This window comes from Cervus canadensis, chromosome 6, assembly GCF_019320065.1.
Source record: "Cervus canadensis isolate Bull #8, Minnesota chromosome 6, ASM1932006v1, whole genome shotgun sequence".
Classification (NCBI taxonomy): domain Eukaryota; kingdom Metazoa; phylum Chordata; class Mammalia; order Artiodactyla; family Cervidae; genus Cervus; species Cervus canadensis.
The window spans coordinates 75,940,528-75,954,127 of NC_057391.1; the positions used below are offsets into that span (position 1 = coordinate 75,940,528).

The 13,600-nt window shown below is 48.1% G+C and overlaps 1 protein-coding gene across 2 annotated transcripts in view; it reads left to right on the top strand.

The window, feature by feature from the left end:
- The window catches only part of GALNT16 (polypeptide N-acetylgalactosaminyltransferase 16), a 94,252-nt gene that overhangs the window by 75,277 nt on the left and 5,375 nt on the right, over positions 1-13,600 (top strand). For both annotated transcript variants that reach the window (XM_043472386.1, XM_043472385.1), the window contains exons 10-14: positions 35-138; positions 5,694-5,820; positions 6,981-7,073; positions 8,385-8,468; positions 12,993-13,134. In XM_043472386.1, the coding sequence (XP_043328321.1) occupies positions 35-138; positions 5,694-5,820; positions 6,981-7,073; positions 8,385-8,468; positions 12,993-13,134 (550 nt within the window). The remainder of the gene's footprint in view (positions 1-34; positions 139-5,693; positions 5,821-6,980; positions 7,074-8,384; positions 8,469-12,992; positions 13,135-13,600) is intronic.

Here is a 13,600-nt window from a genome sequence, read left to right on the forward strand (position 1 = left end):
TAATGTGTTACCTCTTTCCTCTCCTTGCTCCCAGGACGCCTGTCATAGCTGGAGGAATCTTCGTGATTGACAAGTCCTGGTTTAACCACTTGGGAAAGTATGATGCTCAGATGGACATCTGGGGGGGAGAAAATTTTGGTAAGTTGGGGAATAACCACAATAACAATAGTAGGCAAACCCAGATTGAGTGTTGTCTATGTGTAAGGCCCTAAGGACTTTATACACATTGACTACTTAAATTCTCACAACGAATCTCTGAAGTACCATTCTACTGGTAAACTGAGGCACAGAGAGGTTAAGTAATTTGTCCGGAGCCACATATCTAGTAAACAGAGATGAGGTGGTCAGGGAGAACCTGTGGCCACGTGGCTAGACATGTGTGGAGGAACTACATGGCTGCTTACCTACCAGAAAGGCTGAAGGAGAGGTGGTGTGCAGTAGAGGGTGATGCTTCAACATAAGTAATAGGGTCAGACCGTATTACTGGGTGCAAACCCTGGCCCTACCACCTATAAACTGTTTGGCTCTGGGTAAATGAAAGCCTCTCCGAGCCTCAATTTCCCCAAGAGGCTGTCATGAGCACTAAGGAAGAAGATGGATGAAGATACTGGTGGCCATTATTATTACTTATGAAGCCATAGGACTTCCCAGGTGGCTCAGTGGTGAAGAATCCACCTGCAATGCAGGTGACGCTAAGAAACTAGGAATCGACCCCTGGGCTGGGAAGATCCCCTGGAGCAGGAAATGGCAACCCACTCCAGTATTCTTGCCTGGAGAATCCCATGGACAGAAGAGCCTGGTAGGTTACAGTTCATGGAGTCGCAAAGAGTCAGATATGACTGAGCGTGCACACGTGTGCGCACGCACACACACACACACACACACACACACACACATGACACCATAGGAACCCTTTAGCTCCAGAAGGAAAGAGAAGAGCCAGTGACCCTCGAGGGTTGTTGGTGAGGTTCATGAGACAAAGGCTGGATACAGATGGAACACTTGATGTAGGGGTTTATGAAAGGGCCTATTTACATGGTGTGGACAAGTTATAGGGAACCACAAGGGACAGGGAAGGGCTAGGCGTGTGACTGCTGGGAGGTGCAGCCACCCCTAGGTCCAAAAGACGGGGACAGAGCACTCCCCAGTACAAGCTGTGGTCTTGGGGTGGCTGCAGTCAGCCCACGCACCAGGTGGAAGGTGTCAGGGGATGAACATCCACCCTCACTCTCCCCCTGACTGCAGGCTGAACCTGTCCTAACTCAGGAAGGAAGCCAAGGGGTGTGGCCCACACAGTAGCCTCCCAGATGAAGAGCAGGGTGGAATAGGGCAGAGAACAATCCCAGAGGTTCTCCAGGGGCCGGAGGGAGGGAGACCAAGAAGCCCATAAAAGACAAAGGCCTGTCCTTGCTGTTCCTGGACCCACTCAGTCCTTTGCAGAACCTTTCCCACTGATTCCCTTTTCATCCTAACCCGGTTTCTTGAGAAGTAAATAGACCTGGTGGTATCTCACCCATCTGACAGGTGGGCAAATTGAGGAGGATGCCACCTTCCAGATCTCAGTCAGGAAACTCCACATCTGACAGGTGTAGGATAAGCACCTTTACTGGAGGGATCACTTCAGTGTGGTGAGGTATGATGCAAGTTACGGTCTGTGCTTCTGGGCTGAGGGGACTAGGTCTTTCTTCCCTCTCGGACTGGGACAGTGGGGCAGACGGGCACTGGGGCTTTGACTCAGAACCAGCTGGAGTGGGAACAGGCATGGGATTTTCTCCTCCTTTGTAACTTACTCTTGGAAACGGTTTCTAGGCAGGCATTCGGAGGAGTCAGTGCTGGGAACTGGGGTGCAGTGACCCTTCCATTCTGACCTCCTTTCATGTATGTTGGGCCAGAGTGACCTCTTTTGTGTCCTTGGTCTCAGCCAGAAGGGAGCTTTGGCAAAGCCGGTTTCCTGTAAAGTCTCAGAGGGCTGAGAAACTAAGGATCTCTGCTGCATCCAGAGGCCTTTTTCTTTTTCCCTTCCTTCTTCTTTTTTTTTTTTAAGGCTGGGGCCTGACAGAGAAACAAGTAAATGATCAAATAGCTAACTTTAAACTCTGCCTGAGGCCAGGGCTCAGTGGTTGGGGGAACTTGAAAGGTGAACCACGCAGTGGTTCTAGGGAAGGTTTTGTTTCTTCGAAGAAATTCAAAGAAATTCCCAAGCTAGCCCTGTAGCTCAGACATTCAACTGCTGGGACCAGTTTTGAACAAGGAGACTCCACCGCTGGTGGGTTTGGGCCTTTTGTTCTGTTCCTTTGTGGAAGGAAGGGAGGTGCCTAAACGGAGACTCCTTCCTGTTTCCCCTGAGAGAGCCAAATGTAGGCAGGCGCTCAGAGGCCGCCCTGAGCAGGGGTGGCAAATGTGAAAATGCTTGGGATTCTCATTAGGCATCCTTTTCAGGTTGCGTCAGATCATGTTACTCTGCAGCTCAAGACCCCACAAGGGCCCCCATGTCTCTCAGAGCGAAACCCAAAGTCCTCAGACCATCTGCCCTTCCCCTACAAGACACACCACCAACTCTGCCCTCAGCTCCTGCTGCCCCAACCTCTCCCTCACTCCCGCCGACTGCGCTGTTACTTCTAGATCTGTGTCCTTGCTGGTCCCTCTGCCCGCAGTGCCCAAGAGCCACGTGACTCTTCCTCTCCTCCTCAGGCCTCAGCTCAGATGTCTCCTTTCATGGAGAACATCCCTAATCAGCCTCACTAAAATTGTGGCCCCACCCCCAACTCCACTCATCATCCTCAGTTTTCCTGCCTGCTCCGTCCTCTTCATTGCGCTTATTACCATCAGACAGATATTATGGGCACAGTGGTAAAGAATCTGCCAGTGCAGGAGACACACAGGAGCCAGTGTTCGATCCCTGGGTCGGGAAGATCCCCTAGAGGAGGAAATGGCAACCCATTCCAGTATTCTTGCCTGGGAAATCCCATGGACAGAAGAGCCTGGAGGGTTACAGTCCATGGGGTTGCAAAGAGTCGGACACAACTAGACCGACTATTCTACTCATTTTCTTGTCTACTTGCATTTTTGTTTCTTATTTTACTGAGTTCCTGTCTTCTCTCACTAGAGTGTGAGGAACTCTAGAACAGTATCTGATGGGTCGTAAATAGGTCTTTGGTAAAAATCTGCAGAATATACTAAAGAATCTGGTTCAAATAATGGGACTTGCTGAACAAAGTATGGACTTTACATTACGGTTCTGCAACTGAGTGTGGGGGTGACCTCAGAGAGGTTATTTAACATCTTTGACCTTCATAGTTCTTACTAAAAACACAAGGATCATAACACCAATGTCATATGGTAGCTGTGAGTATTAGACATCAGCCATAAAGAGTACAAAATGCTCAGTAAATGCATGATGGTTAACTGCTTTTGTTGTTGCCATTGTTGCTAGTAATGACAATAAGTAAACAATAATATGACAATATGGGGTATGTGGAATAAAAGTGAAAGTCGCTCAGTGGTGTCCGACTCTTTGCAACCCCATGGACTATACAGTTCATGGAATTCTCCAGGCCAGAATACTGGAGTGGGTAGCCTTTCCCTTATCCAGGGGATCTTCCCAACACAGGGATCGAACCCAGGTCTCCTGCACTGCAGGCGGATTCTTTACCAGCTGAGCCACAAGGGAAGCCCAAGAATACTAGAGTGGGTAGCCTATCCCTTCTCCAGCGAATCTTCCCAATCCAGGAATTGAACTGGAGTCTCCTGCATTGCAGGTGGATTCTTTACCAACTGAGCTACCACTAGGACCACCTGGGAAGCCCCCAGTAGGGCCAGTGGTAGCTGCAAATCGAGACCACGAGGGCCAAGAGGGTGGTCTGGGCCAGCCGGGAAAAATGCCAACTGGAGCAGCCTTTTACTTGCTTGGTGTTGATTTTCTAGCCTCTCAGTTCTGACGAGCAGATGTGTTCATCCTTAGCTCATGTCTGGATAGGACTTTCTAGGCAGAGGCTGGAAATGATTGATGTGCGTCCCTTTGATTCAGTTTTCCTTCTATTCATGGTCTTGGTGTTCCTTCAAAACTTTTCCTGCTGCTCTGCCAGGGCTTAGATGTGGGGAATATGTGTGGTGTGTGTGGAGGGGGTCTGTGTGTGGGATGTGTGTATGGAGAGTATGTGTGGTGTGTATGTATGATGTACATGTGGAGAGTATGTGTGTGGAGGAGATGTGTGGTATGTGTGTGTAGTGTCTGTGGAGAGTATGTGTGTGGAGGAGATGTGTGGTATGTGTGTGTAGTGTCTGTGGAGAGTGTGTGTGTTTGGAGGGAGTATGTGGAATGTGTGTGTGTGGTATGTGTGTGGAATGTATGTGTGGTATGTGTGTGGAGGGTATGTGTGTGGTGTGTGTGGTATGTGTGTGGAGGGTATGTGTGTGGAATGTGTGTGTGTAGAGGGTATGTGTGTGTGTGGAGGGTATGTGTGTGGAATGTATGTGTGGTATGTGTGTGGAGGGTATGTGTGTGGTGTGTGTGGTATGTGTGTGGAGGGTATGTGTGTGGAATGTGTGTGTGTAGAGGGTATGTGTGTGTGTGGAGGGTATGTGTGTGGAATGTATGTGTGGTATGTGTGTGGAGGGTATGTGTGTGGTGTGTGTGGTATGTGTGTGGAGGGTATGTGTGTGGAATGTGTGTGTGTAGAGGGTATGTGTGTGTGTGGAGGGTATGTGTGTGGAATGTATGTGTGGTATGTGTGTGGAGGGTATGTGTGTGGTGTGTGTGGTATGTGTGTGGAGGGTATGTGTGTGGAATGTGTGTGTGTAGAGGGTATGTGTGTGTGTGGAGGGTATGTGTGTGGTATGTATGTGTGGTATGTGTGTGTATGTGTGGAGGGTATATGTGTGTGACGGGTCTGTGTATATGGAGGGTATGTGTGTGTGTGTGGTATGTGTGTGGAATGTATGTGGGGTATGTGTGTGGTGTGTGTGTGTGGTGTGTGTGGTATGTGTGTGGAGGGTATGTGTGTGTGGAGGGTGTGTGTGTGGAGGGTATGTGTGTGGTATGTGTGTGTGATGTGTGTGTGGAGGGTATATGTGTGTGACGGGTCTGTGTATATGGAGGGTATGTGTGTGTGTGTGGTATGTGTGTGGAATGTATGTGGGGTATGTGTGTGGTGTGTGTGTGTGGTGTGTGTGATATGTGTGTGGAGGGTATATGTGTGTGACGGGTCTGTGTATATGGAGGGTATGTGTGTGTGTGTGGTATGTGTGTGGAATGTATGTGGGGTATATGTGTGGTGTGTGTGTGTGGTGTGTGTGATATGTGTGTGGAGGGTATATGTGTGTGACGGGTCTGTGTGTATGGAGGGTATGTGTGTGTGGAGGGTATGTGTGTGGTGTGTGTGTGGAGGATATGTGTGTGGTGTGTGTGTGTGTGTAGTATGTGTGGTATGTGTGTGGAGGGTGTGTGTGTGGTATGTGGAGGGTGTGTGTGTGATATGTGTGTGTGTGGAGGGGTTTGTGGGATGTGTATGTGCACATATGTGGAAGGAGCAATCAGGAACACATGCAAGGAGTGGGTGCACCCCAGGAGCTCCAACCCAAGCATGTGCCTCCAAGGGGACCCCAAAGCAAGGGAAGCCAGCTCCTTCCCACCTTCACTCTGTGGGGACTTGCCAAGGGGCCCCTGCCCCTCCTGACGGCTGCCGTCTCTGCAGAGCTGTCCTTCCGGGTGTGGATGTGCGGCGGGAGCTTGGAGATCGTGCCCTGCAGCCGGGTGGGCCATGTCTTCAGGAAACGGCACCCGTACAACTTCCCCGAGGGCAATGCCCTCACCTACATCAGGTAGGTCACAGTGCAGAGAGCATCACACTAGCAGCCAGGACACCTAGACCCCAGCCCTGTCAGTGACTCCTGTGACTTTGAGCAACTACCCCAGTCTTAGTCTCCCCATTTGTCCCTTCCATTCTGGGATCCTGGTACTTTCAGAGCTGGAAAGATGAAGTTGGGGGTGTCTTCTCCAGGCCTGTCTTGTCTTGACTGTCTTTGTTCATGAAGGTCTTGGAAAACTGGTGAAACGACCAACTGGGAGCTGCCCTCCACACACTGGGTCCCAAGTACTGGTCATGGATGCTGTGTCCTGACTCTGACTTGGTCAGCATCTGCCCACCCGTGTTCCCAGCCACAACGTGCGCTTCATCTTGAAGTGGAGTGGGCAGGTCCTGAAAGACCACCCCCCTCACCCACTCTCCTGATGGTGGAGGCAAGGGGAGGTCGGAGGAGTGCCATGAGCACTCTCCCCTTCCGAGGCCGAATCTCCGTCTGGTCAGACTTGTTTGCTGACAGCAGGGGCTCCTCAAGTCTAGCTCATCAAATGGCCTTTTGTTTGGCTTCCCCTATTCCATTTCACTGTTTTTATAGTTATGAAAGTAATACATGGTCACTGTAAAAATTCAAGCTGTATCTATGTATATTCTATGTGTATATATATATGTACCTATACTGTACATTATGACTTTTGCTCTTCATATCACATAGAGAGAAAAAAGTGAAAGTTCTTTTCACCCAGTCTTACACCTATCCTCTTGTTCTCTCCAAAATAAATAGATTTCTAGCCTATCATTTCAGGTCTTTTTTGAGGCTGTGTAGTACTCTGCCATGTGGACATAATTCATTATTCTTCTATTGATGACCATTTAGGGTTGTCACCAATGTTTTATGACACAGATATTCTTGTATATGTCCCTTTGCCCACGTGCTGGTATTTCAGTAGAATATAGCTCCTGTAAGTGGAGTGTCAGAGAGTATCCATTCCCCCAGATTTGATGGATACTGACAGATTGTCTTCCAAACAGACTGTTCTCATGGATACTCCCACATCAGTGCCATTTTGCATGCACTCCTGAACATCTCTTCGCCCTGTACTGCACAGAGCTGATCTGGATCGCAACCCTAACTCTGTCCCCAACCTGGTGACCTTATTTTGCTTCTTCCTCTCCTTTTAGGAATACCAAGCGCACCGCAGAGGTGTGGATGGATGAGTACAAGCAGTATTACTATGAGGCCCGGCCATCGGCCATCGGGAAGGCCTTCGGCAGGTGGGCCCCTTCCCTAGCCTTGTGCCTTTGCTCACAACCTTAGTGAAATACTAAATCGTGTGTACTCCATAGAAGCGTTCAGTGTCTCCTGAGCAACTGAACCCCACACCCCTGGGCTCTTGGGAGACTGTAGGGTATACGAGACAGAGACAAGGTTCTGGTCCTGGAAAAAGAAGCAGCCTCATGGGGAGAAATAACCAGAGAGGGCGTACTTATGCAAGCACTGCCCATCCACCAGCTGCCTACAGGATGGATGTCTGTGGAAGTGCTTAAGGATGGCTGTCTGCAGAAAACACTGGGGGTTTTGGCTTCCTTGCTGTTTCAATCAGACGGTGATCTGTTAGCTTATTTTTCTGCCCTGGAATGTTATGACTACAGTCTAATTAAGCATTTTCAAAATCAATTGAGTATGACATGACCAGTATTTTTTTTTAAGTGATAGAGAACTAGAACATATCAGATTAGAACAGAAAATAGCAGTTGATTGCAGTTGAGGATAGATACTGTTTTGTGAAACTCTTATTTTAGTTCTGTGTCCATATATGCCCATGGGTATACTGGGTCACAATGTAAGATGTATATAGTTCTTACTTAATGTTGTGGTCAGAAATGTTTGAAAACATTATTAGTGATCATCAGTGAATTTTCCTCTATTTATTTGTATCTATCCCTTAAAGAAAAAAAGTTATGTCACTCTTTGTTTTAGTGAGGAAGTAACATTTGCTGAGGGCCTACCCTGTGCTAGGCACTAATGTCTATTCATTTGACTCTTATAAAAACCTTTGGAGGTGGATGATTGTACCCCAACTTTACTGAGAACAAACAGGCTCAGAGGGTGGTGCTGGTCTTCTGTCAGTGGCCATTATGATCCCTGGTGCTGATCAAGATGTTCATGGACACATCAGATGGTTCTTATTTGCCAAATTTTTGGAAAAATGTTTGAAACCTGGTTTTCTTGTCTGTAGACGCTTTCTGCTCAGCTTGAATGCAGGAAAGGAAAACTACTAGTACATTAAGGCTCTGCTCTCTCTGTGAAAATAAGCACCAGGCAATGGTATGCCCACTGAGGTCTCAAGGAGGAAGAAGCCAAGATTAAAGCGTGGCCCCAATTTGAGGAGAGAAATAAGGCATGGCCAGGAGCCCTGGGGCGAGCTTGCAGCTCAGAGAATGAAGTAACGCTGGAGGGCAGACTTAGATAGCTAGCTCCGGAAAAAGGGACCTGCCCGCGCCCCCCTACCCGGGGAGGTGGAAAGAGGGGGCTGACCTCCCAGACTTCTTCCCACTGCTAAGCCTTTCCTCCTCCTTCTCCAGCGTGGCCACGAGGATCGAGCAGAGGAAGAAGATGAACTGCAAGTCCTTCCGCTGGTACCTGGATAACGTCTACCCAGAGCTCACGTGAGTGCGGCCGTGGTTCCTCATCTGGCCTGGGTGGGGGCCAGCGGCATGGGGAGCCTTGACCCTGATCTCTCCCCAGCCCAGGCAGTCTGGCTCTTTCTAGCTGTTGGTGTTTGTCTTCATGTGATGGATCTGGAGGAACCTGGAGGATGTTACCAGGAGTGAAGAGTAAGGTGTGGTAGGAGCAAAGAGTTTAACAGACTGGGCCTTAGAGCTAAAAATGGATGTTGTCAGGACTATCCTGACAGTCCAGTGGTTAAGACTCTACACTTCCAGCGCAGAGGGCACAGGAACTAGGATCCCACCCACAGCCAAAATTAATTAATTAAAATACTATTGAAGAAAAGAAATGAGCATTGTCCCATTAGGAAAGCAACAGCACATTATGTGGCAAAGGCTGCAGAAACATTCACTTCCTTTGACTCTCTTCTCTCCCTTCTGGGAGTTTAGCCCAAGGAAATAAAGCAAATAAGCAAAAAAACTGTTGACAAATAAATGGCCACTGTAGGCTTCTTTGCTGTGAAAAAAATAGAGACACAACTAGCAATAGGGGCTGGGTTTAGTGAATCATGATGCATTGATCTAAACAAATACTATGTGTCAATTAAAATTATAATCATAAACTGTGAATAAAACATGGAGAAATGTTTGCTTCAGCAAATGAGGAGGCAACATGCAAATGGTGTATGTATGTGGGCTGTAGGACAGTACCCTGTAATGACTGGGGGGCCTGAGGGTGGGCAGAGCTGATTCTTTTTATTTCAAAATCCTTCTCAGCATCTTGCCTATGTCATTCCTCACCTCCTCCAGGTCTTGAGTCATCTGTCCCTCCTGCAGGAGACCCCCCTGACCTCTGCATTTGCAGACTGACCCTTTCCCAGCACTCTCTGCTTCTTTTCCTCGGTCACCCTTATCATCATGGAGCTTCTATGTGGCCAATTAATGTTATTGTCATCTTCCCACATTTGACAGTAAGCTCCATGAGGCGAGAGGCATTTATCTGTCTTGTTCACTGCCTTATCTCCAGCCCCTAGAACAGTGCCTGTCACAGAATGGGCACTCAATAAATAGTTTTATTTGATTTGATTTTGGTGTGCTAGATCTTGTTTTGGTGCACAGGTCCTTCCTTTTGGCACCCAGGTTTCTCGCTAGTTGTGGTTCGAGGGCTTAGTTGCCCCATGGCATGTGGGATCCTGGTTCCTCACCTAGGGATGGAACCTGCGTCCCCTGCGTTGGAAGGCAGATTCCTAACCATTGGACCACCAGGGAAATCTCTAAATATGTTTAACTAAATAAATTGCATAGTCAATAAGGTTCAGTAATAATTTTGAAATTAACATTCTCCCTTCTAAAACTGTTATCTCAGGAACAGCTGTCTCCCAAAGGATGCTGTCATGATTTTCCAGAACATTCCACTGCTCAGAGCCTGCGTATCCTCAAAGGAGGCAAATCTTTGAGGGAAGATTTGATTTGGGGAAAACAGCCACGGTTAGGTTATAACCAAGTCCAGTAAATAACTTAGTTGATTAACCCAGATATTACAGTCCTGGGTCCCAAACACAGGTTAACAAGATGGAAACAAGTAACAAGAATAAACTGACTCTGTGAGCAATGTTCAAGGAATTCCAAAACAATTTGAGCGGCAGCAGCATCCTTGGAGAAAGTTGGCGGCCTGGATAACCCCAACTCCCTAGACAATGGCTGTGAAAGGAAGAACATTAATTTATGAAAGTATAATAAATGAACAGCTTCCTCAAGTGGCCACTTTTAAAAGGATGGTTTTATTCAGACGTGCCATTTCTGAGTGAAACAAGCATAGTCATTTCTTTATGTTCTGTCAGAGTTCATGTTATCTGGTTGGAGCCAAGGACTCCAGGCCTCCGGCAGGAGCTGGGGAGCCGTGGAAGGGGGTTGAGGATATATGCCTCCTCCCACACCCCAGTCCCCACACAGTGCCCCATGTCATCCCCTGAGGACCAGGAGGAAGAAGTATTGATAGTTTATCACTAGCATCAGTCTGGATCCGTCACAAGACAGGAGAGTGGATGAAACTAGCTGTGCTAAATGAGGAGCATAAGTCATCTTCCGTTTGTTTGGTCACCATGTGGAAGCTTAAAAAAAATGAATTTTTGATGTTAAGGTAGAAACTGCAGTTCATTCTTATCCAGGTTACTCATCGTCAGCCTGTTCCTTCATGTTCTGCCTCGGTTCTCAGGGGCCTGGAGTGGATCCGATTGTTAGATAGAAAGGAGTTCCACAGGCCCAAACGATACCAAGTTTCCTCCACACAAGATCCCAGGAGTTGGGCCACACTTGAATGTGGTCAGTGGGGAGACTGAGGAGGCTGAAGGGAGAGGACTGTGCTTTCCTAGGCCTGCCTGCAGTCCTGCTATGGCTCGGCCGCTTTTCCAGATCAGAGTTCTGCTGCTGGCTTCAGCAACTGCTAATATATCACTTTTATGAGGATGGTCAGGCACAGTTGTGCAGGCTGAGCACTGCACAAGCATACCACATTTGAAGGGTGCTAGTCACACAGTATTGTGCCTTTATTACAACAATTCCTGGCAAATGACAGCAAAAGTCTTCTAACAAAATCAGTATATTATGATGATTTTCTAACATAAGTAAAATGTCTTGAAAAAAGGATGCCTATTGCTATTTCTAGAAAGGCATCATAAGGGCTAATGGGAGCCCTGGCAGCCCAGTTCTGAGGTGGTCCACAGAGAAGGAAGCAGATGCAGACTTAAGAGAGCTGCCAGCAAACGGGAGAGCTTAGCTTGGCTCTGCCAGGGAGCAGGGGAAGGGTGATGATGGCCATCGCAGCTGCTCCAGGGCTGCTACCACTTAGACACCTCAGGAGCTGCATCTGGTCTTTTATCTTATTTTTTTAATTTATTTGGCTGCAGCAGGTCTTTGTTGTGGTATGCAGGATCTTTAGTTGCGACATGCAAACCCTTAGTTGTGACATGTGGGATCTCATTCCCTGACCAGGGATCGAACCCAGGCCCCCTGCATTGAGAGCACAGAGTCTTAGCCACTAGATCACCAGGGAAATCCCTGAATGTGGTCTTGAGATTGCTGCCTGAGCCCCAGGTTTCCTCCATAAGGATCTTTTGAAACCTACCTGTTTTACTTAATAGTATCTTATAAACACTTTCCCGTATTACCAGATATCCTTTCTCAGAGTCGTTTTTAATGATGAAGGGTTTTCGACAGATGAATCAGAATTTACTTAGTCCTTCGCCTATTGATGGATATCTAGGAATTTCCAGTGTTTTCGGTATAACTAGTCACTCTGAATGAGTATCATTTAAACTAAATCACTGCACTCATCTATAATTGTTGCCCTAGAATAGTAAGTTTCAGGAAGCAGGATCATTAGGTCAAATGTATATACATTTTTAAGGCCTTTGATACATAATATCACCTTGTCCTCTAGAAAAAGTGGGCCAGTTTATGCTCCCATCTGTGGGGTATGAAAAGATCCAATCCCACAGCCGTTGCCAACACTAGGTAGTAATATTTAACACATACACTTAAATATATAATTTGTATATTATTTATATATTATAAGATCTTCCCTGGTGACTCAGATGGTAAAGAATCTGCTTGCAATGTGGGAGACCCAGGTTCAATCCCTGGGTCAGGAATATCCCCTGGAGAAGGAAATGGCAACCCACTCCAGTTTTCTTGCCTGGGAAATCCCATGGACAGAGGAGCCTAGTGGGCTATAGTCCATGGGGTTGCAAGAGTCGGATACGACTGAGTGACTAACACTTTCATTTATATATATACACTTAAATATTTTATGTATATAAATACATAGAAATTTCCCTGGTGGTCCAATGGCTAAGACTCCATGCTCCCAATGCAGGGGGCCTGGGTTCAATCCCAAGTCAGGGAACTGGATTCTACAAGCTGCAAATTAGAGGCTGCATGCCACAACTGAAGATCCTGCAGGTCACAACAAAGATCAAAGATCCTGTGGGCTGCAACCAGGATTCAGCATGGCCAAATAAATAAATAAATATTTTAAAAATGAATAAATATACATATATGGCAAACAGACAGTGGTAACTCTTTAATACATATTTCCTTAGTTATTAGTGAGACTGAACACATCTTCATATTTGTATATTTTACATTCGCCTCTTCAAAGCAACTCCTTCCTGTCATCTCGATAGTGCACACTGAGCCCACATCTGAGTCTTAGCCTTTTCCTCTTTCAGGACAGGGGAGCTCCGGCTTCTGGTTTGAGCTCTCTCCCACCAGCTCCTCTCAGGCCTGGCCTGAAGGGCAGTCCCTGGGGCTCCCAGAGCTGCCCAGAACCCAGGGGGTACCGAGGCCCAGTCTTCCCAGGGGGACCCCTGCTCCCTCACCTTCCCCTGTTGCCAGGCTTGCCCCTCAGTGTCCCTCCCCATGGAGACCTGGGTGCCCTGGGAATTGCCTGGGCCTGCTTTCTGGGTGAGCGTGGGTCACCCGGGAAGGGCAGAGGCCAAGCCTGACCACTGCCTTTTCTTTCAGCATCCCCGTGAAGGAAGTGCTCCCAGGCATCATTAAGCAAGGGACTAATTGTTTAGAATCCCAGGGCCAGGACACAGCTGGTAACTTCCTGCTCGGAATGGGGATCTGCAGAGGGTCTGCCAAGAACCCCCCAGCGGCCCAGGTATGTTGCTTGGGACCTCTGGGTCAGGCCCAGGAGAGGGGTTAGGGGCCTCCTTCTGCCCAGTCTCCTCCTCTCTGGTCTACACCCTCCACAACCCATTTTTCCAAGGACCCTGCAAGCTGCCTCCTCACACTTTGCTCCTTGGGTCTGCTCCCGCCATACTCCACCCGGTTTGTAGCCTTTCACACAGTTGCCCTGTGAGCACCACCTGGTTTCTTCTTGCAGGGGCAGAAATGCCACCCAAACAGAACCCAGTACTCTCCTCGGATGCAGCTGTGGGCAGCCTGCATAGACAGGCAGTCCAGGATTCCTGTGAACACGTGTCCAACATATGAGTTGATGCACCCACGTCAAACTAGAGCAGGTCGTGGAGACCCCGGCATGGACCTGCCCCCAGCTGCCCTGCTCCCATGTCCTGTCTTTCTTCCCATCCCCTGAGCCGGCTCATACATCTCTGGCTGGCTCC